This window comes from Gasterosteus aculeatus, chromosome 3 (genome assembly GCF_964276395.1).
Source record: "Gasterosteus aculeatus chromosome 3, fGasAcu3.hap1.1, whole genome shotgun sequence".
NCBI classification, from domain to species: domain Eukaryota; kingdom Metazoa; phylum Chordata; class Actinopteri; order Perciformes; family Gasterosteidae; genus Gasterosteus; species Gasterosteus aculeatus.
In genome coordinates, this window is record NC_135690.1 from 15955096 (window position 1) to 15976501 (window position 21406).

The window sequence follows — 21406 nt, forward strand, 5'->3', positions numbered from 1 at the left end:
TCCTCGGACCGCCAGGCCCCCCCGGCACGAGGCCTCATCTCACTGCTGGCCGGTTTCGTCTCCAGGTGGAAATTTCCACTCCAGTCCCACTGGACCAAAGGCCAAGAAGATGTTCGAGGGGCCACAAGAATAAATATCCCCGAGCCCGAAGCTCTCCGCTGGGAGGAGGAGGATAAACGCAGCGAGGCGGAGGCTGAATATTCAAGTAAACGAGTCACAAAACACGCGATGGAACCATTTGGAGATCCAGTTTAATACTCTGTAATGTTCTGCAAGTGGAGAAGCAGAATGTGGAGGAGACAAGAATGATGGTTCAGTGTCAGCGGCAAGGTTCTCTCTTCATAAACATTCATCTCAAGGTTTCCCTCCAAAAGCAACGTGCGTGCGTGTGAGTGTGTGTGTGCGTGTGTGTGTGTGTGTGTGAATGCAGAAGTCAAACATCTCTTTTCTCCGGCGTGTTTTTGTTTAGAGGGAAAACTACTTTTTGAGGGAGAAACACCTGAGGAATCCATCCCACTTCCACACAGAAACAGACTCATCGCTGCCTTTCTCACCATCAACCCCTTGGAGGTCAGTGCCATGTCGCTGGGCGTTGCCATGGAAACTCCCCACGTCCCCTTGAAAAAGCATCATTTAATCTGAGTTTGCTTCTTTTTTTTGCTTTTCTTATCCCATTCAGCGAGCGAATGGGGACATTTTGTTGCTCAGCAGAGGGCAGCCGACCTACCAGAATGAAACCCGGAGTTTGTGTCTCTTCCCGTGAAGACGTTACACAACCTGCAACCTTCAGCGACGGAATAAACCCGTTACCGAGCCAACCGCTTCTTCCATCGCCATTCATTGAATCACAGGGAGCCGATATTCTTTTAAAATGATTAACGTCCTTTTTAACATCGGCTATTCGTGGGTATTTATTTATTTATTATATTATTAATTCTGTAACTTTACGTGTGTTAATGATCGTGCATACTTGTGTCCAGCGGAGTCTAGCCGATTGCCATGGCGACAGCCAACGGGCTGGTGGGGGTCCTTTAAACAAGCAGACCTTTCCTCCTCATCGTCACTTCCTCTGACGAAGTCGAGCATCGGGTCACAAAACAAGTCACCGTCCGCGTCCCATTTCAATGTTTTATTAGATAAACCAAAATAATTTGGGAGTTGTTTTTTTTTTATACAAGTCAAACAAGGAAGTACAGCGAGAAGAGAGCACAGGCTAAAAGGAACCTACGACAGGCAGATCAATTCAACTCAGTGATTAAACATTAACGAATCAGCATTTTTTGGTAGTATTTCAGCGAGCGGGTCACAGCCGCCCCCCCCCTCTTCATCTCCAGGTTCCTCCAGAGCTTTGGCAGCGTTAGATGGTGTCTCGGGTTAAGAGGTGCTCTCGCTCTCATCAATAAAATATATTCAGTGGAAACAACTCAACAACTACTGAGACAAAAAAAACAACAACAAAAAAAAAAAGAATAGGCAGTCTTCAAATTCACCAGAAACATCAACACGACATGATAGAGTTCATTCAAATAAAATGTCTTTACATTTAGAAATAAAAAAAGACATTGGCATAACCCTTTAAAACAGAGCATTTTAATATCCAGCCGTGATCAAATACAGTTTTATACCACATTGGATATCCATGGTTGCACTAGCGTAACAGTAAAGCAGGGAGTTATCTTACAAAACTGCTTTATTCCATGTAGAGCGGCTTTATTCCATGTAGAGCGGCTTTATTCCATGTAGAGCGGCTTTATTTCAATATCGAGTAGACAATTCAATCTGTCGCACGTCAGCCAAAAGGTCGCTGTGACTTTCTTCTTTTGAAAGATATACAAACTTGTGGAGTGAAATTCCTCAAATAAACAGAGTATAAATTCTGATACTTTGGTACTTTGACTGTTTCAAATGTGACAGCAGCTCACTGCGGTGAGACAAGAAGAGCCCCTGGTCCAGATGATGCCTGAAACGTACTTTAGAAGCTCCGTTTTGAATCCTTTACGTGCGTCTTGAAAAAAACGTTTTTTCTATTTTTTGGACCAAACAAAGACCGTCTACACAAAATCACATCCGAAGGGCTCTGCTGACAAAAACAGCGCTCAAGAGTGTTCGTCCCTCGGGGGGCCCCCGGAACAGAAGCGTGAAAGCGTCGCCGTGGAGACGCGAGAGAGTTCGCCTCGCTGCAGCCGCCGCCGCCGGGCCCGACCTCGGGGGAACCTTCTGGCAGCGCGACCCGGCTGACCTCCTCCTCTCTGCCTCTTAACCTCCGCGCTGGCTTTTCAGGAAGCACCTGTACTTCCTCTTCCTGTCTGTGTGTCCCCCCCCCCTACCCTTTGCTTTCGGCGGCGTGCACAAAAAGCTGCGGCGAGCGAAGCTCCTCGAGACGAGGGCGAGAGCGACGAGCGGCAAAGCCCAAGCTGATCGGACTCCCGGCGCCGCCGGACATGAGCGAGCTGAGGCAACAACGTCTTTGTTCCGGACTCTTTTTTTTGGGAGGGGGGGGGGGGGGGGGGGATTTTGTCTTTTGCAGCGGTTGGGCGCCGCTAGTCGGCCTTGTGGCAGTAGATGTCCTTCAGCGCCTTCAGCTCCTCGATCAGGGTCTTGTTCTGGTTCTCCAACACGGCCACGCGGTTCTCCAGACACTTCACGTACTCCTTCTTTTTCCTGCGGCACTCACGAGCCGCCTCCCTGGGGGGGGGGCACGTCATGTTACGGTTTTATTTCAATGTTTGTTTTCCTACCGTAGGATGTAATGTGTAACGCCCCCCCCCCCCACATCAGCATCAGCTGGCCCCGCCTCCTACCTGTTTTTCATCAGTCGGACCTCCCTCTTGCGGGTGATGTCTTCAGAGTGGTGCTGGGGGGGGTTCTGCATGGTCCCTGGAGACGCTGCCATCACGATGCTGTGAGCCAGGCCAGAGTTGGGCGAACGCAGCTGGTAGGCGGGTATGTCTCCTGTGGCAGCTGTGCGAGGGAGGGGGGGGGGGGGGGGGGCAGAAGCTTTAGGACTCCAAGTTCTGTCATTTTAACTTTTTAATTGACATTTTTCTCTAAATTCTCTAATCAACTACCTACTGAGTCCCACAGCAGACATGTTGTTTCATCCGCCCTCCTTCCTGCCTTATCACATCAACTTCCTGTGTCGTCTGCACAGGTATTTGTCTTTAGTGGACCCGACTTGTAGGGGGGTTGAGGGGGGGCGGGGGGGTGCAAATTTAATATTTTTGCTGTGACATTCTCATGAACACTGTGACACTGCAGTTCCTCTAACGGCCACTAGATGCTGGCCATCGAACAGCTGGTTTTGAATAAATGTAATACGGTTAATATAACTCAACTAGCGTCTTAATAATTCGTTTATATTTTGTAAAAGGACACCTGGCAATACTGCGTTAAGAAACGTGGTCAAATCCCAAAAGCGAACGAGGTCAAAGTTCATTACTTCAGAACAGAAAGCGGACGTTTCGTGTGCTCAAAGTGTTCCTTCGCTTGGCGGCGTGTTGTTCCCCGTTCGGGATCATTAGAGACACGGAACCTGCAGCAGCTTCCTGGACGTCTTCACGAGGCCTTTGAGTCGAGTCATCAACAAACGACGCTGCCTCCTTCTTCACGATAAGTTTGTTCTCTCCGCACGCGCACGCACACACACACACGCGCACGCACACGCGCACGCACACACGCACACACCCCCCTTTCTCTGTCGTTGAGATAACAGGGTGACTCGCTGTGCGCTGACGTCAGCGTGTGCGTCTCACTCGGGCGATTTGCATTCCCTCCTCCCCCCCCGGTCTCTGTTCCAGGAAACTGGAGTGACGTCAGAGCAACAACTATCACCCCCCTCCCTCCCCCCTTGCCCTCCCCCCTCCCTTTCTGCCTGACAGCAGAGCGCAGCCTGTGTGTGTACCTGTGAATGTGTGTGCGCGAGCGTACCAGCAGGAGACGGACTAACAGGAACAGTTGAGCAAACTAACCGACAGGGTGTTTCTCTCTGGTGTGAGCGAGAGCTTTTCCCTGTGGGGACGCGGGACGGACAAAAAGTCAGAGAAAAAGTCTTTCGGATGTCACAAAGTCTCTGGATCACAAGTCCTGATCTCGCACTTCACACTGAAATAAAAACCCCGTCCGCTCACATTTGGAGACGTCCACAGGATCATAAAGCGCACGCTCTGCTTCTCAGCAGGTGGGTGTAAATAAGCTCCTCAAACCCCCGTTTTTAAAAACACAAACACCTCACAGGTGAAATAAAAGTGACTTTCTGGCCCCGTGGTATAAAAAGGAAAGTGTACCTGACTCGGTCTCATCGCCGGTTACAGCCATCTCTGGTCTCCAGTAATCCAGCCTCTCGGCACGGCGACACTCTTCTACTCTCACTCTGCTTCGCCAGAGCCTCTCTTCCCCCCCCCTCCTTCCCCTCCTCCTCCTCTTCCTCCTCCTCCTCCTCCCTTTTCCCTCCCAGCTCTCAGCGCGCGTCACACAGCCGCTCGTCTGCTTTGCAGCCCGATTACAATTACAGGCATTGACATCACAATGACGTCACTGCTGCCTGCTGAAGTCAGTAAAACACCCTGGATTAGAGCCCCCCCCCACCCCCCCCGCGGATAAGACAGAGAAGCAGTGACACACAGAGTGAGCTGGGCAGGCAGAGAGGCAGGGGGGGAGGGCTTGTATTTTTAGCCCGGGTGACGCAGCCACAGAGGCGCTCAACAAACAGGACGTTGTGTCCCGAGGCAGTTGTGTGGGTTTGATGACGTAGAGGATGAAGATAATGGACGTGTCACAGTATTTGTTCAAACAGTAACGTCACCTGTGGCTGAATTCTGGAGCACGGCAGATATTCCAGCGTTATAAATATTCACTATTTATGGATGCCATGGCAACAAGCAACAGATTAAATAAAAGATGCCTCATTAGTCAAAGAGCTCCAGGTCTTTTCAGAGGTTTTAGCAGCTTCAGTTGTGAGGCCTCTGACCCCCTAAAGGTAGGTGAATGAGAACGGGTGTGTGGGTGTGTGGTTACCCATGAGCCTCCTCTTCACATCAGACAGGCCGGCGTTACTCAGTGTGGCAAATGACCTCTGTGACTTCTCGGATGATCACGACAGAAACGTCTGGAGACTTCCATCACAACCCCCCTCCCCTAAAGATCCCGACCCAACCAGGAAGCCAAAAACATGAGTACTAGTTGACCTTTCTGTAGAAAGCTCCGCCCCCCCCCCCCAGATACTCAGGTAACCAACTTGTGTTCCTGTCCACTGTGGTCAGCTGCCAGCGGAAGGATCAACGCAAACGGCGAGATGAGACACGTTTAAGGCCGCGTGAGAAGAAAGATCTTCTATAGGTTGAGATTGAGTTCATGATTTTAATGTAACGTTGTGATAATTTAATGCACATTTGTACGTTCCAATGTAGTTTAATTGTGTTTGTGCGTATTGTTGTGTTCATAGTTCACACAGAAGGACAGCGGCTGCCTGTCGCTATAAAGCCGTCTGTGGAAACCACACTGACCAATTAGTCCAAGAGGAATACACATGTATTCTGTGCCCCCCCAGGAACAACTGCTGGGGGTTTTCTTCCCACTCTTTAATTCTAGGTTTTAATCCTTTTGTTTCACGGGACGATTCTAATTGTTGAACGAACCCGGGAATTTAAGCGGCGCGGAGAACGTCACTCCGAATCTCCACGTTCCCCCTGAACATGAGCGCGTGACAATCACAGATGCCCCGAGCCCTACCTTGCACCAGCACCTGCCCCCCCTGGATGTAGAACTGCTGCGGGGAGTCTCCGGGCTGAGCTGCACACTGCAGGATGGTGGCTCCGTGCTGGGGGGCGTGAGAGCCGCCCACCGTCATGGTCTGGGCCCCCTGGAAGGCTTCCATCCCCGGGCCCGTCAGCTGCACGGCTCCCCCGTGAGTGATGGCGACTGTGTGTGGAGGGGGGGGGGGGGGGGTCAAAGGTCACCGGTAAGCAGGTGTGTTCCGGGTTCAGAACGTTTCACACGCGAGTCCCGTAACTGGTCGTCATAAAGTCACACGTTCTCTGGCAGCTAATCAAAGTCACTCTGCTGTGTTTTCAGATCAGAGGTTCACGCGTGTACTGACTGTATTGTCCCGAGCTGGTCTGGTAGATGGAGGTCGGCACGCTTGCCGAGGCGGCACTGGAGACCGGCACCTCCTCTTCTTCTTCCTCCTCCTCTTCATCCTCCTCCTCCTCGCTCATCTCTTCGTCGATTTTAGGAACTGCCCGAGAATCCGATGAGAGCTCGTTCAGTATTTTTCTGCGGGAGAGAAGAGATCCACAAAGTGATTCCACGCGGCCGTCTTATACTTCATTCAATAATAACGATATTGTCTTCCCTTAAATGTGTTCTAGTGATAAAGTAACAATCATAGTCAAGTAGATCCCAATCAAGAGGAGATGAAGAAAGAGAATAAAAGACGTAAATACCCACAATAGTCCTATTTATACATTTAGTCCCCCCCTCATTTTCGTATTATTTGACCTCCGGCGGTGAAGCGCGTGCCGAGTATCTTTTAACCGTGCACTTGTTTACTGTTGACGTCTCCTCACCGATAAGACGGGCGCCTGGAGAGGAGGACGCGTCTCTTCTGGCTGTCGGTGACCGACTCGTCCTCGTCCAGCTCGGCCACGGTGCCGATCTGTGACAAACAACCGGCACCAAAAGAGCTGTTAGATGTTAGCGGGGGGGGGGGGGGGGTGATGGTGTGAAAGAGAAGAAGAATGACGTCAAAGAGGGACTTTGAGTGATGATCCTCCTCCCACGTCCAGCAGTGAGTCTCTGCAGGGTTCCACACGCGGGGGGGGGGTCCTGCGGTGACGTGCACGTTAACGTCCTCCTTCGGCGGCGTGAACGAACAGGCTCGCCTTGTCACTCACGCACAAACGCCTTTTGTTGGAACGATGAGCGGCGTGAATTTGAAGCCGGCTTTCATGAGTGGCGGTTGTGCGTTACCGACACAAAAGGCCTCGATGGACCCGCGAGGAGACACTCGGTCTACTTACGGACAATAATGTGAAGTTGGGGTTATAAAAGCAGCCGAAAGGACTTCACGTCAGAAATCAACACCTCGAATAAACGGGCTCAATCTGAACGTTTGCGTGGAGAAGAACAGTGACGCAGGAGATTTACTGTTACGGAGCTTTGAAATCAGGTAACAAAACCACTTTGTGGTCTCGTGTGTCGTCTCACCGCTCGCTCTCCTGACCCATTTCTGCAGAAAGACACTTCAAGCGAGTAAAAACCTGCTAGCAACTCCACCTGCACCACCCGCCGCCGCGCATTCATCTGATCTAAAGGACATTTTGCCCCACTAGTGCAGAGCACGCTGAAACATCTGCCCCGGATTTACCGGATCCCGGAGCAGTCCCAGGTTAGACTGATGGGCTTAAACCTCGGCTCGTACCGCTCACACAATCCTATTAAGGGATGCACAGCCGCCTACACGCGGCGCCTGAATCACACCCTCTGACATCACCGCCCCCCCCCCTCGGTTTAGTCTCCTTCATTAAATCTGACTAAACGCTCACACGCTGGAGCCAACGGCTGAATGAGAACATTTTTATTACTTTCTACTTGGGCTCTGAACACATGAGACTCGTGGGTGATTTGAGACTCTGATAGAATTAATGAATGATTTCTTATCTTAGATACAACAGATTTGACGTGAACTGACTTGAGAAATTACCAGATTTATTTCTTATTTGAATTCATGCCGTCTGCACTCAAGATGCTTACGCCCCGGCCAGTTCCCCCCCGGTTTTAGGGGAGAAGTACAAAAGACGGCAGCGAGGCCGTCCCGTGCACTCACCTGGACGGTCTGCAGGTGGGGCGACTGGATGACGGAGGTCTGAGGGGCCTGGATGACCCCTTGGAGCTGCACGGTCTGACCGTCGCACTCCGCCGCCGCCTGCGCGGTGCGACGGAAGGAAAGAGACCTTGTTATCTCACATACAGACACGGCGTCTCCGTCCTCCGCCCCGTTAGGTGGAGCTCTCGCCACAACGCGGCGAGCGTACCTGAGGACTGCCTTCGCTCCGGTTCTCCTCTCCGTCCGTCGCCAAGCCGTTCAGACCGCCGTCCGGGCGCGGCGGGGCCGAGCTTTCCATCGCCAGTCGCCTGGACGCACGCGCTGACCGGTTGGATGCCGCTTCCTTCTCCAGAACCTTCGTCAGACATCACAGCGTTACCGAACATCTGCCCCCCCCCAATAACGTTTAGATATTCTTAACCTTTATTCCACTTTAAAGTATTTATTGAAGTGCGGTTTGATAGAAAGTTGAATCTGTCACATTGAGGTTCTAAATGTGTGGAACGTTTAAAGTTAAAAACTCATGATGATGTTTTTCTACAGTAAGTGAAAAAGATGAAAAACTCTGATTTTTGTACAGTGGCGGTCGGCTAGCGAGTCAAAATTATCAGTGTGAAGATCTCTGTTGGCAGGCTTTCTTCATCCAGCATCAGGACAAATGAATTACAGAACACTCCATTACTCACGCTCTGTGTTTGTGTGTGTGTGTGTGTGTGTCAGCCTGAACTCCATCAGCACGTATTCACACTGTTACAGACTCGCTTTAATGGATTCTAGATGCTTTCTGGCAAAGAAGAAAAGATGCAAAATGACAGGAGAGAAAAGTGCACATCTGAATACACACGTCTTCACACGCTGGTTTGAACCAGAGGAACAAAAGATGTCATTGAACCAGAGGCCGAGGAGCTCTGACCGGGTGACGTCACATTCTCCTGCAGATCACAGTGCACGTTCTATGTTGTGTTGTGAGGGCCCCTGCAGGGCCCCTGTCTGAGGGAGATTAGCTGCAAACACACATATCAAAACGCAACGGCGTGCACATTATCTGCGACTGGAAGAGAGACGTCCAAGTGCGGAGTGTCCTCCTCATTGTGCACAAAACCCCGAAAGTGTCCGAGCAGGGGGCAACGTATATTGTCATTTAATAATTGCTCTCTATAACACAAATCCGTAAACACATTTCTCACAGAAAGTTTAAGGACTCTCTCTCTCTCGCTCTCTCGGGCAACAGAAAGCCCGCTTAGATTTTTTTTCCCATGTTGATTTATTCAAAAAAGGCCGTAAAGGAGAATCTGACTTCCGGCTTTTTAGCCGCCCGATACAACGTGAAAATGAAGCTGTCCCATCGCTTCCCCATAACGTTTCATATCAAGACGTTTCATTCAGAGGGTATAGTGTTTTATCATCGCAACCGACGAGTAAATAAATCACATATTTAGGAGGAATTAAGAGAAGAAAAAAAAATGAAGCATTTGTTTTTTTCAAACGTATCACTTTTATTCTGAAGGCGCGCCCGTTCGATCAAACTTCTTACGCCGCCCGTCATTAACGTCCGACTTGACGCAACTCCGTAAACTTCAACGAGAGAAGAAAAAAAAAGGAACTGCCTCCTCTACAGCCAACCGTCAACTTTCCCCCTTCGGTTTCTTACACGCCCCGTTATCGATCGGCTGATTCGCCGTCTTTCTGTTTTGCAAAAAAAAGCAAAAACTTTTAAAAAGAGCGGCTCGGCCCCGCGGACGCTGTCCCGCTCGCTCGAGTCCCTCGAGTCGTCCCGACTGGCGCCGAGCGGCGACGCGACGGCTTTGAAGGCGACTTACCGAAGTTTTACGTAGTCGGACTCGTGACTAATTACAGCATGGGTTGGACGGCCTCGCGTCTCCGCTCACGTAGTCACACGTAGCTCTCACGTCAGCGCTGATGATGCTGTGCCGAAAATGTCGACCCGACGGGTCAGTTTAAGGTCGAAGAGTGCGCAGGCGGAGCGAGAGGATGCATCTGCGGGCACTTCCGGGTTCGCTTCGCGCGGCGTTAAAACGACCGGCGGCCAGAAACGTCTTTCTCTGAGCATCGCGAATCCTAATAGGGGCAAACAAACATATAATTTAAATACATGGATTCATACATACGGTATATACATGTATTATTTTAAAGATATTTAATTATCTGCTGAACAAAACCAAGCACGTTGAGCAGTAGGTTTAACCAAAGTTCACCTAAACTGCACACGGTGAGCTTATCCGTACGTTTTAGTGTCTTATATGAATATAAAATAAAGATAAGTATCTTAAAATCACATTGCGTCAAATATAAGCCTTGCAACGTGTCAATGATTTAAAAAAAGGGTATTTAAATAGTCAAACTACATTTGAACAATACAGGTCGATTTAAGTTGGCAATAATATGTCTTAGAAGACGTTCTTCAGTGAGGTAGTCATTTTCTAATTCAGTCATGGATATTTTTCAGTTTTTCTGGGACGAGTCACGTGTTTACAGACAACAGTTAATGTCGCCATCTGCTGGCTGACAAAAGCGCTTTAAAATTTAACAGGATCGATTCATTCAAAACATTATATGTACTGTATATATATACAATGTACAGAAACAATAATATGTATTTTTACGCCTGAATACAGATGAAGTCTACTTCCAAAAGTACACAATCACCACCTTGTATTATGAATATGATCATTTTAAAAGGCTGAAAAAAAGGCTTGAAACATAGTAAATAATATAGTGAAATGAAATATAGTATTTCAAGCCTTTTGACACAAATATATATATATATATATATATATATATATATATATATATATATATATTTGTGTCATACTCCCTGTGTGGCAATTCCTCTCATGTTAAAGAGTGTCCTGTGGAATCTGTTGTGTACTTGCTAGATTGCTTTATTTATATCCGAGCCACCATCTGTCCCCCTGCATGCCAGGAGAGGTCGTCCCGTTCAGGCCCCCGCTGTCATCAGAGAGCGCTGCTCCGCGTGGCCGAGTGCCCTCGATCTGCCAGAGCCGGACGAGGAAGGCCCTCGGTCAGCAGAAAGGCATCGTGCTGTCCTCCCGGCGCTGAGAGTACCGATGGTGCAAGAGTTTGATATGCTCGCATTGTGTTTAAGTAACGAAAAAAGGGAATCTCTGTCTCCAGTATTGGTGGAGAAATGTTCCTTCGATCTTTGTATTTTTTACAATTTAATGGTGAAACTTTCCATAGATGTGGCCTCATTTGTCCTCACCCATTTGTGCTTTGAGCTTGCAATTCTTCACATAATGCATTTTTTATTCCATACGACCCCCCCCCCCCCTTCCTCCTCTTCCCCCTCTTCCTCCTTGTCCCCCCTCCCCCTGGTCAGAGGATGGAGGCTCCAGATGGAGGAGTACCAGCAGCAGAAGGTGGACCCTCCAGAGAGGAGAGGGGGGGGCTCACCAAGGCCTGACAGCAGGGGGCCATGTGATGAGCCAAACATCTCTTTAGCACTAAATTAGCCCGGGATGAACGCGAAACACGCCGACATGCTGGTAATTACCAACAAAGACGTGTTTGGCCGTCTGTTCGTTCCCTTTGCAGCTTAACACACACAATTAATTCACAGTCCAAAATCTCCCAGAGGTCAAGCTGCTCTGACCCCCCCCCCTCCACCCCCCACACTCCCCCTCACACACACACAGACTCGCTTGACTTCATAAAGCACAAGTTATTAGATGTGTCAGCTAAAAAACAGTCTGCTCTTTTTTGAGAGGTTAAACGAAGTTAATAGCACCGAGAAAAGAGTGTCGGCCCACAAGATGTCAGTATTGATTCAAATATATCAGACACAAACGCCATATCTGACAGGAAAGAAACAATTTTTGATGATAAATAGAAATATTTCTGGCATTCTGAAAAAGCCGCCAAAACCTTTTATCCATTTTTTTTTTCAACCGTTTTTCTTCGTCATAAAATATGCAGCTGAGATGCAGTTGAAAACTCGCGAGAAAAATATGTTTATTTAATTTTTTTAAAACATTTTTTGTGGAAAAAATCTTTATGACAACAAAACAAATAAAAATAAAGATTTAAAAAATATATATTTTTCAAATTTTTCTTCTCTCTTGTATATGCTGATTATTTTGTATTTGTTGAGGTAAATTTCTCTGTTGTTCTTTAGAGTAAAAAACAAACAACAAATTCACCTCAGGGCCATCGGAGACACACTCGTAAACCACTCGCAGTCTTGACCTTTGACCTCCCTTCTTCACGACCACAACAACTGCTAAAGTCTGAAAGCTGTAAAGTCAGCTGTGCTGCTGCAGCCCCCACAGGACTCCCGCGTCACTGAGAACAGACCAGTCATGATGCCCCCCCCGTCCCCATCAGCGAGAAGCACTGGGAACCAGTGCTCACGTTCTCCTGAACGGAGGCCGTTTGATGCGTTGTGGCGGCCTGCGAGCGCTCCAGCTGTGGTAAAATAGTCCCACACAGCTGCATTAAACAGGTGAGACACGCACACTTTACTCTAAACACTGTGTCTCTCCTCTCCCTGTGTGTTCTCAAACCCGTATACGGTTTGAACTAACATTATATGAGATTCACCGGCAGGTGGACGTTTCTTTGGGCCCACGAGGTCCGGGTGCAGAGAGAGTTTGGTTCACTTTTACAAACCTGGCTGCAACAATGGACTAAAATAGGAAAGGAGCGAGTGAACAAAGCCCTGTGGCTTTTAAACAAGTGATGGCGTATCATTAACTGGAGTATAAATCTATGAATATATCGTTATAGAATGAGGGAGGAATAAATATAGGCCTATAAAGGAGACCTCTCGTGGTATTTAGCCCACATCACTGTGCTTGAGGACTGTAATTACCTTTGAAGTTTGTCCCATTAAATATCCTCTAATCCGAATTCTAACCTTTAACTCAAACCCTAAAGAATGAGAATCTGACTCTGGTTTCCACTTAATTCTCCCGGTGAATACAAATTAACCAGAAAATAAAAAACAAGTAAGTAATGTAGATATGAAACAACTATACAATTAGACATATATATATAACACAAATATGAATAAAAGGAGGAGGACTTTAAGCAACTTTAATAATCATTTTATTTTTGAACCACTGCTCCCCCGCGCGCCAAACCTCACCCGTCATGACTGCAACTGTGGCCCTCCGCGCGCCTCCGCTGCATTCACGTACCGCTCGTAAACGCCATCCTCAAATCTTGAAAGTGCCAAAAGAGTGTTTTTAAAAGTGTCAATAAAAACTTGCTCACGGATCAGAAAGTACAGATAGCAGATCTACTTAACGCTGCAGCGACGCAGCTGCCATGGAACCGACTAGTAATAATAATACAAAGGTTTGTATGCGGCTTTAAAGTGTACATGTTCTACATGGTTAAAACATAAATGGGGATGTTTTTCCTTAAAAAAGCTACAGAAAGTTATTTGATGCATACTTGAATAATTGACAGATTTGCAGGTGATTAAAATGTAGTATCATAAAACTAAACATATTTATTGCATTATATCCCAGGCATACTTTTTCTAAGGGGTTTAACTTAACAAACACTGCAATAAGACTTTCTATTTTTATTTTTACCCAAATCTGAGAGGAAAAAAAAATCAGGTGAGCAAAAAGAACCGTGGTTGATGACCACGAAGCTACATTTTCATTTAATCTGGTCACAAAACCACCTGTGGACTGGATGTATTCTATTTATTTTCCATTAAACTCAGTGTTTTCCCATGGTTTACAACTTCAGGGAAGGGGGGGGGGGCAAACGGATCGCCTGACTTGGGTGAGGGGGTCTCTTTCTTCGCCTTACTGATATTTCACTCGCTTTTGATATAAGTTGGGACTGTTCTTGCTCTATGTAACTCGCTCTGGACGTCGAGAGGCAACATTTCCCGACGCACCTGAACGCAGCATGCGACCGAGCATTAGCTCCGCGTAGAGGACCCGAGAGAGGGAAGAAGGGAGAGAGGGAGAGAAGGAAAAAGGGAGAGAGAGAGAGAGAGGGAGAGGGAGGCCAAACAGGTGGTCTGGAAACACACAGAAAACAATGTCGCCCGGCGGGGAGGCGCGGAAAGACTTTTAGTCCCCGCTCTTCCTGAAGGAATACCGGGACAGTCGCGGAGAAGCCGAACAAACGGAACAACCCATGCTCCGCTTTTATCTTCGCACGGGTTCCTCCTCCTCCTCCTCCTGCTGCTCGGCTTGAGCTCCGAACCCCGGCCGGACCGCGGAGCCCGAAGCCATGAAAGTCACGGTGTGTTTCGGCCGGACCCGGGTGGTGGTGCCGTGCGGGGATGGGAATATTAAAGTCCGCTCGCTCATCCAGCAGGCGGCCATGAGGTACAAGAAGGCTATCGCCAAGGTGAGCGGCCGATACTTTTTATGCCTTTTGCTGTTCATTCTGTTCGTTGTTGCAGCTTTTGTGGTCCTGGAAACAATGTTGCAACCTACTCACACACACGCTTGAGGTTTTTTCTTTCCTCCGCGCGCACTCAACATGGCGCTAACTTTGAGTTTGACGCAAAGAGGGAGCGGGGCAGCAGCCCGTCGTCTGCTGCTTCGGGCTCCCGGCGCACAGTCGGCTCGCCACTCTTTATAAGAAAGACGCACCGCCATTGTGTTGCTTGTGTTTGGGGGGAAAAAGCCCCCAAAGTTCCTCCGGGTATCGGCGGGTTGGTTGCACCGTAGACTCGTAACAAAGGATATTTTCCTTTTTTGGGACACACACACACACACGCGCACACACGCGCGCGCACAAGGACACGTTGGAAAGTGTCGGTGGCCCAGCGGTCGGTGGGACCTCGGTCCGTGCCTCCTGGAGAGCTTAGCCTGGTAGCGGAGTTAGCCGACCGGCTGCACAAGTGGGGGGGTGAGGCGTTCAGGCTCCGGCGCAGAGCAATGCGATGCAAGAGCGCCATCGGCTCAGTCCGCGCTCCCGTTTCACCGCGTGCACGAAGGAGGGAAAACACCGGAAAGGTTCCCTCGTTGGGATGGAAGCAGAGACACGCGATGGGGCGTTCAGGTTCCAGCAGTGATGCCTTCAAATGCTAGAAGAGGAAGAGCCGCAACACCGGCCCTTTTAATAATAATACTAATATTAATACAGTTGAGTCCAGCTGACTGGTGGACTTGACACACAAATCTGAGGAGATAAAAGTCAGACTCTGGTGAAGTTGTAGCACGAAGGTCGAGTGGCAGCAGATAACACATGAATCATCTCGGTGCTTCACGTGCACATCCTCTGCATCAGATGAGACTGGAAGCATTGGGAACAATCTCTTGTCCTCTAAATGTTTCAGCAAATCAAAGGAGAAAACTACGTTTTTTTTATAATTCATGTTTTGGAGGGAGGTTGTTGTTCAGCCGTCGTTTAGGGTCCCAATTCGCGACCGCATAAAGGGTGAATAATTGAATGTGCTGTAACTTGTTTGCAATGAGAGGGACCCAGAAGTCGGCCTGATCCCTGGCGTCGCTGTGAAGAATTCAGAGGAGCGCAGGCAGGTGCACAGCTGCTGAAGGTGGTAAGAACTCTCCTCTGACTCCATGGTTCTATTCTAACTTTTCTTCTAAAGATTACGACACAAAACCCCTCACACATTCAGCTTTGAACAACACCCATGACATTTAATCTGCTCATATCTGTGTTTATGGCCCAGGTCCCACCCTGCGTACATTTCATTCTTCCTCTCACAAACTCGTCACATGATGATTGCAGCCCCCTTTTTGCTCATTAAGAAGACCCTGAGTCATCGGGGAGGGTCGCTTCCTGCAGATGAAGCTTCTGAGCGGCTCTATCGGCTCTAATCGCCGGGTTCTGACCGCGCAGAAGATCAGTGTTTGTTCGGGAGGAATCTGAACATCTGGAGAAGTGTAACTGCTGCAATCTTTTTTTGGGGGGGGGGGGGCTCCCTCTGATCACAGGGCAGGTTCTCGACCCGTTTTGCCTCGGCGTGGCAGACCTTTTTTTTAAAAATAACACCCTTTGACTGGAAAAAAAAAAAAAAAAACCCGCCCGGCGGCTTAATGCCCCGAACGCACAGGCGGGGCCCCCGAAAAACCACCAGAGCTTCTCTTTTAGGACTTGCTCAGAAATCCTCGGATGACGTCAGACGTCTGGATTGTTGTTCCGCACGCCGGAGTCTCCTCCTCCTCCTCCCTCGCTTTTCAGCGCTGGTGTTGAAGCAGAACATGTGGAGACGTACAGATGTTCTCCGCAGCAGGATCCTTCAGCCGTGTGCTCAGGACATCATTCAATCCATCGCACAAATGGCTGTTATTAATTAGCGTGCTGCAGCCTTTGGTGGGTGTGTGTGTGTGTGTGTGTGTGTGTGTGTGTGTGTGTGTGTGTGTGTGTGTGTGTGTGTGTGTGTGTGTGTGTGTGTGTGTGTGTGTGTGTGTGTGTGTGTTGTGGGATTCGAGCGCTGCCGTTACTTCCGTACGGATTAACACTTTCGCCACATCTTCAAAAGGAAAAAGCTCCCACTTTTCAAGGTGGCCCCAGTTCAGTTGAAAAGCGCGACGTAATTGGGAGCATGAATGAGACGATAAACTGGATGTGATAAAGATGAGGGGTCATAGTGCCGCACGTCTGTGGGGGCCGAAGGGCGGACCATAAAGAGTTATGTTTTATTGTTGTATAACACGCTCTCTTCAGACTCCGAAAGCAGTGATTTGTGCCTCGTTGGTCCTAAAAGTCACTTTGTTCAAACGTTGCAGAAGAGACTCCCGTCTTCTTTTGATGTTTCTTTTCTTCGTCACCATCTTGGATTTGGTCAAAACTCCGTTAACAGAAACCACTATTTTACCTCCTCCACTCCAACTCAACAAAATAAAACTTCTCATAACCGTGTTTCTGCTGTTCCAAAACTCACCAGCTTGAGTTTGAAAGAGAATAAATGAGATACAGATTTTGACAAAGATGTGACCACTGACATCTTCAATATTTACTAATCCTGCTGAAGTACCGACCGGCTTCATCCAATCACGTTCCAGTTCCTCTGTTTGATGTCACCAGGCTCTACCAGCCGAGGGGGGGGGGGGGGTCACGGTGGCGGATTAAAAGCTTCGCCGATGATCCCCCGGGCCGCTGACTTTGCCCTTGACCAAAGCGGCTGTGAAGCGCGTCCTAAAACACGACCCGGCTCCGGGTTCCGTTCCCTAAAGGAGCGCGTTAAAGAGCCCAATCGGCCCCGTGAGGAGAGACGATTCATGATGCTTCAAAAAAACGGCGGCTTGGAGCCTCTTTGCTCCTCAGGACGTGACTTGCTTTTTCCTTTTCTCTCTCTACTGTTACGACGACGACGTCGGCAAAAACGCGTTTCCCACAGTCCTCCTGCGCTGCCGGTGCGTTTTTTGACGAGTGGTTTATTTCCGTTCCAACTCGTGAGTGACTTGAGACTCGCTCGTCCCGGAGATGCTAATTTGTAACTTTGAGCCCTGCTTGCAGATGTTTATGTACGAGTTCCTGTCGAGCTGCACCGAAGACCCCGACGCCCCAAAGCGGGCAGAAGCGGCACTTTCCAGCGCGGGAGCCGAGCGAAGCGTGGAAACGCGCGGCCGCTAGTCTGCCGCGTGTCCTGCTGCCTCCGTCAGGGTTTCCAGACTGCATCGGGAGTCTGGCAGCCCGTGAGTGTTTAGTTTAACGTGACGTCTTTGAACGCAGCAGCGAGCCAGGCTGAGTTCCTGTGTTAGTTGGTTAATTATTATCGTCCCCAACACCGATCAGTGTAGCGCCACAAAATGCAACAATTACTGACACCTGAGTTTAAGCACACGAGACTGCAAAGGTGTTCTGTGATGCAACACGTTGCAAACTGAACCCTTGACCTTGATGGGGTGGTTATAATCGACCAGCGTTAATGAGAGCCCAGATTATAACCCTTAATCACACAAAGGGGCTGACGTGGTTTACAGGGGTCTATGAAACCAGACCACTTGAACCCTGCCGTGGATCCAGCCCACAGACACCAGACTGACTGACTGACGGACGGACGGAGTATTTTTGGCTGATGGGTGCCTCAAGTTATCACAGGCACTTGAAGTTCTTTAGGATAATGCTCTCGTCACAGGGTGGCGTTTCTGGGGTCAGCCCCCCCCCCCATCTTCCGTCTCCACACTCGACTGTAGAATTTCTTTCATAAACCGAGGAAGCTCCTGGTTTAGAGAGAAAGGCTCAGGATCAGGGTTTTTGTTGTTTGTTTTTTATGGTCCAGCGACGTTCAGCTGGAGGCCGTAGTTTATTTATGAAAGAGATCCTCTGCGTGTTTTCCCAGAAGTGGGGGGGGTGGTGGATGCTGAGAAGAACTTTTCCCGCAGAATGGCATCATTGTAGAAACCGACCACAAGTGTGAGTTCACGCCGACGGCCCAACCCGGGGGCCACGAGCGCCAGAAAACACGGCGCGCCGTAAAAGCGCCTGGCCCACCACCTCCGTGGAAGTCGTTGGCCATTCGAGCGGCGCTGCTGGAGAACAGCGTCACCGCTTGTGTCGGGAACACTGCGACGTATTCATGCACGCGCTTTTTGTCCCCCCCCCCCCCATCCGAACTCTGTTCACGCCCGCTCAGGTTGAATTTACTCAGCAGTCTTGTGGCAACATTTAAATCGGCCCAACTGGTAGTTACAGTAAGCCGGCCAACAGCAACTGGACCAGTCATCAACTTTCTCTCCCAGAATGCTGGCGGAGGCTCCAAAGCCCCGACGTCGTCCCGGAGGAACAATGCTTTGGGTTCCTCTGATCCCCTGTTGGCTGTAAACCGTCTTCCTGTACAGCCACAGTGCCACCGGTCCAAAGACCCAAAGGTTTAAAATAAAGACACACCGATGATGATGATGATGATGCCGGTCGGGTATCAAATACCATTATTTAAATTGATAACATTAGTTGTGTATCTTGTTCCCTTCGGCTGTACAACAAAACAAATTTAAGCTTTTTATAGTCTGTGAAATGACCGCTCGGCTCGTTCCTTCGGTCCGTTTAATGAATGTGCGCTTGTTTTCCCCACGCAGAGCTACCTCCCGTCACACGCCCAGTGTCCCTTGGACAGCGGCTGGGAAGTGAAGGACTGTGTGTGCGCGGCACAGGGAGAGGATTGTCTCAGAGGAATGTCAGGACACCTGAACAAACAGCAGCGCTGCTTGGGTGTCTTCTGTGTCCTCCCCCCCGGTGCGGCCTGGAGATCTTATTGCGTTTTGGGACGTCTCACTTCTCCTCTGGTTTCGTCCCACCGCCCAGAGCTGGTTGTTCTCACCTGTTCTCAGCTCAGGCCAACCAGCCCCCCCCCCCCTCTCAATGCGGCCCAGCCAACATTTTTTGACAGTGTCTACGCTCAGAGGAGAGAAAAGCACATGCTGCAGAGGACGCGGAGCCACATTAGCAAAACCCAAATGATTCATGAGCGCAGATTAATGGTGTCTCCTGAAATTGAATTCGGTACTTTGGCTGATGAGGCTTTGTCCGCTAAATATAGGACGGGCCGAGCGAGCGCTCTTTCTCTGACGGATCAGTGATTATTGGCCTCTGGGCCGAGGCCTGAACTTCAGTATCCAGGGGGGGGGGCAGCTATCAACTATAAGAATTTATCTACTTTCCTAATATTTCATTATTTAATTTGATGAGTAAAGCTCCGATGTTTTAGCCCAGTGTTGGTGTTATGTGACTTGCTATTTCTCTGTGTGTTTATGACTCTGCTGGTCTGCACTTGTCAGATTTTAATTTTCACCGTTCTCCCCGTGAGGCTGTGGAGCGACCACAGAACCATCCTGTGACCGAACGGCCAGTATTCTAATTTAGAGGTGACAATAATGAAGAGATTCCCTGATCAGTGTTTTTTAAATATAAGATATAGTTTATCAGCCCCCCTGACAAGTTGTGTGGGTGTTTGGGGGTCCCCCTGTGACACAACACCTAGCTGACAAGTGTAGACTGCACAGAGGAGACTGTAGACTGCAGTATGCTGACACATTAGACTGTAGACTGCACAAAGGAGACTGTAGACTGCAGTATGCTGACACATTAGACTGTAGACTGCACAGAGGAGACTGTAGACTGCAGTATGCTGACACATTAGACTGTAGACTGCACAAATGAGATTGTAGACTGCAGTAAGCAGACACATTAGACTGTAGACTGCACAGAGGAGACTGTAGACTGCAGACTGCACAGAGGAGACTGTAGACTGCAGTAAGCATACACATTAGACTGTAGACTGCACAGAGGAGACTGTAGACTGCAGTAAGCAGACACATTAGACTGTAGACTGCACAGAGCAGACTGTAGACTGCAGTATGCAGACACATTAGACTGTAGACTGCCCAGAGGAGACTGTAGACTGCAGTGTTCTGACACGTTAGACGGTAGACTGCACAGAGGAGACTGTAGACTGCAGTGTTCTGACACGTTAGACGGTAGACTGCACAGAGACGACTGTAGACTGCAGTAAGCAGACACATTAGACCGTAGACAGCACAGGAACCCAGAAGGAGCTTCTCTCGGTTCCTGACAGCTGTACGTGACACTCGGGAGACCAGCTGATGATGATCAAAGATTCGCTGTCTCCGTGGTTACCGCGCCGCAGTGATGCAAATTCTCGCTCCTTCTTTCGCCGTTATGTGGTGTCGCCACGTCAGGGAACCACCTGTGCCATGAGTCAAGGGCGGGGAAGCACTTCAACTGGAGCTGCTGGTCTTTGTGGGACCCGACCAGTTTAAACGTGCCCGGCAGATAAAGCAAACTGTCAGCCTCACATTTGAATACAGGTATAGAAATAAAAATAAAAAAAGCACTTTGCTCTAATTAAATAATATGCTCTATGTACTAATAAATATAATAATAATAAAGTAAATAAAAACTACAGCTACTAACCAACTGGATTTATAAAAATAAAGTGTTTGCTTGGGGTTTCGCTGCTCTCTGAGGTGTGTGTGTGTGTGTGTGTGTGTGTGTGTGTGTGTTTGCTGGCACACTTCTGTTCAGTTTGAATGAGCTCGTCTTGATAAAAGCGTCTTTTGTCATAAACAGTGATGGATTCTTGACAAACGGGCCGGATGAAAAGCTCAGTGTGTGTGAATGAACTGTGTCGGGCTTCTGGCCTCCAAACCGCCGTCTCTTTTGACGCGATCGGACACGATTGTGCGCCATGCGTGTTGGGCTCCCGAGTTTCGCCCTCTCGCACACATGAATAAGGACACCCGACCCAACGCGCCTGGCATTTCAAAGAGGAGGCCATTTGTCGGAAACAAGCGCCCCATTTAGACCCTCCTGATCCGCAAACCTTAATGGGGTCCAGAAACCGGACCTGTCCCTTCTTCCTCTGCACTCGCGTCTCCTAAAGGACAAGCGGACGCGTCTCTGGTAGGTGTGAGCTGTGGCGCGATAGGCCCCTCCCACTTTTAAATAATCCAAGAGATTTCAATTTGAAGTGATCAAACCCAAAAAAGACGGTTCTGATGAACTAATATACTTTATTCTATAATTGACCAGCTGGTTTCTTTTTGGTTTTGTCCTGCAAAAATGACCAACAAAAACCCGCGGACGTTCCCCGTTTTTGTCCGCCGCCGTATCGCTACACGGTTCCCTTCCCCATCG

General features: G+C 49.1%; 2 protein-coding genes across 15 annotated transcripts in view; one reads left to right on the forward strand and one right to left on the reverse strand.

Moving 5' to 3' along the window:
• Positions 1-1114: 1114 nt before the first annotated feature.
• LOC120815811 (cAMP-responsive element modulator) lies at positions 1115-9901 on the reverse strand. 3 transcript variants are annotated; one of them, XM_078099701.1, is made up of 9 exons: positions 9643-9818; positions 8667-8826; positions 8031-8177; positions 7823-7921; positions 6564-6652; positions 6095-6270; positions 5728-5916; positions 2802-2961; positions 1115-2685 (listed from the first exon to the last, which is right to left on the reverse strand). In XM_078099701.1, the coding sequence occupies exons 3-9, from the start codon at positions 8118-8120 to the stop codon at positions 2541-2543; spliced, it is 948 nt and encodes a 315-aa protein (XP_077955827.1). In that variant the 5' UTR covers positions 8121-8177; positions 8667-8826; positions 9643-9818; the 3' UTR covers positions 1115-2540. The 3 variants fall into 3 exon arrangements, with proteins under 3 accessions (XP_077955827.1, XP_077955826.1, XP_077955828.1); XM_078099700.1 differs by lacking the exon at positions 8667-8826 and having other exon boundaries at positions 9643-9901; XM_078099702.1 differs by lacking the exons at positions 5728-5916; positions 6095-6270; positions 6564-6652; ... (2 more) ...; positions 8667-8826; positions 9643-9818 and adding an exon at positions 4284-4630.
• Positions 9902-13330: 3429 nt separating this feature from the next.
• The window catches only part of pard3ab (par-3 family cell polarity regulator alpha, b), a 116326-nt gene continuing 108250 nt past the window's right edge, over positions 13331-21406 (forward strand). For all 12 annotated transcript variants that reach the window (XM_078099687.1, XM_078099695.1, XM_078099688.1 and 9 more), the window contains exon 1: positions 13331-14182. In XM_078099687.1, coding sequence (XP_077955813.1) covers positions 14063-14182 — 120 coding nt within the window. In that variant the 5' untranslated portion in view covers positions 13331-14062. The remainder of the gene's footprint in view (positions 14183-21406) is intronic.

Excerpts from the sequence above, each read along its gene's own strand:
- LOC120815811 (XM_078099700.1), bottom strand. The coding sequence starts at position 8,120 with ATGGAAAGCTCGGCCCCGCCGCGCCCGGACGGCGGTCTGAACGGCTTG. Across the intron at positions 7,922-8,030 it reads GGAGCGAAGGCAGTCCTCAG|GCGGCGGCGGAGTGCGACGG; the intron begins GTACGCTCGCCG and ends CGCACCGCGCAG. Across the intron at positions 5,917-6,094 it reads GACCAGCTCGGGACAATACA|TCGCCATCACTCACGGGGGA; the intron begins GTCAGTACACGC and ends CTCCACACACAG.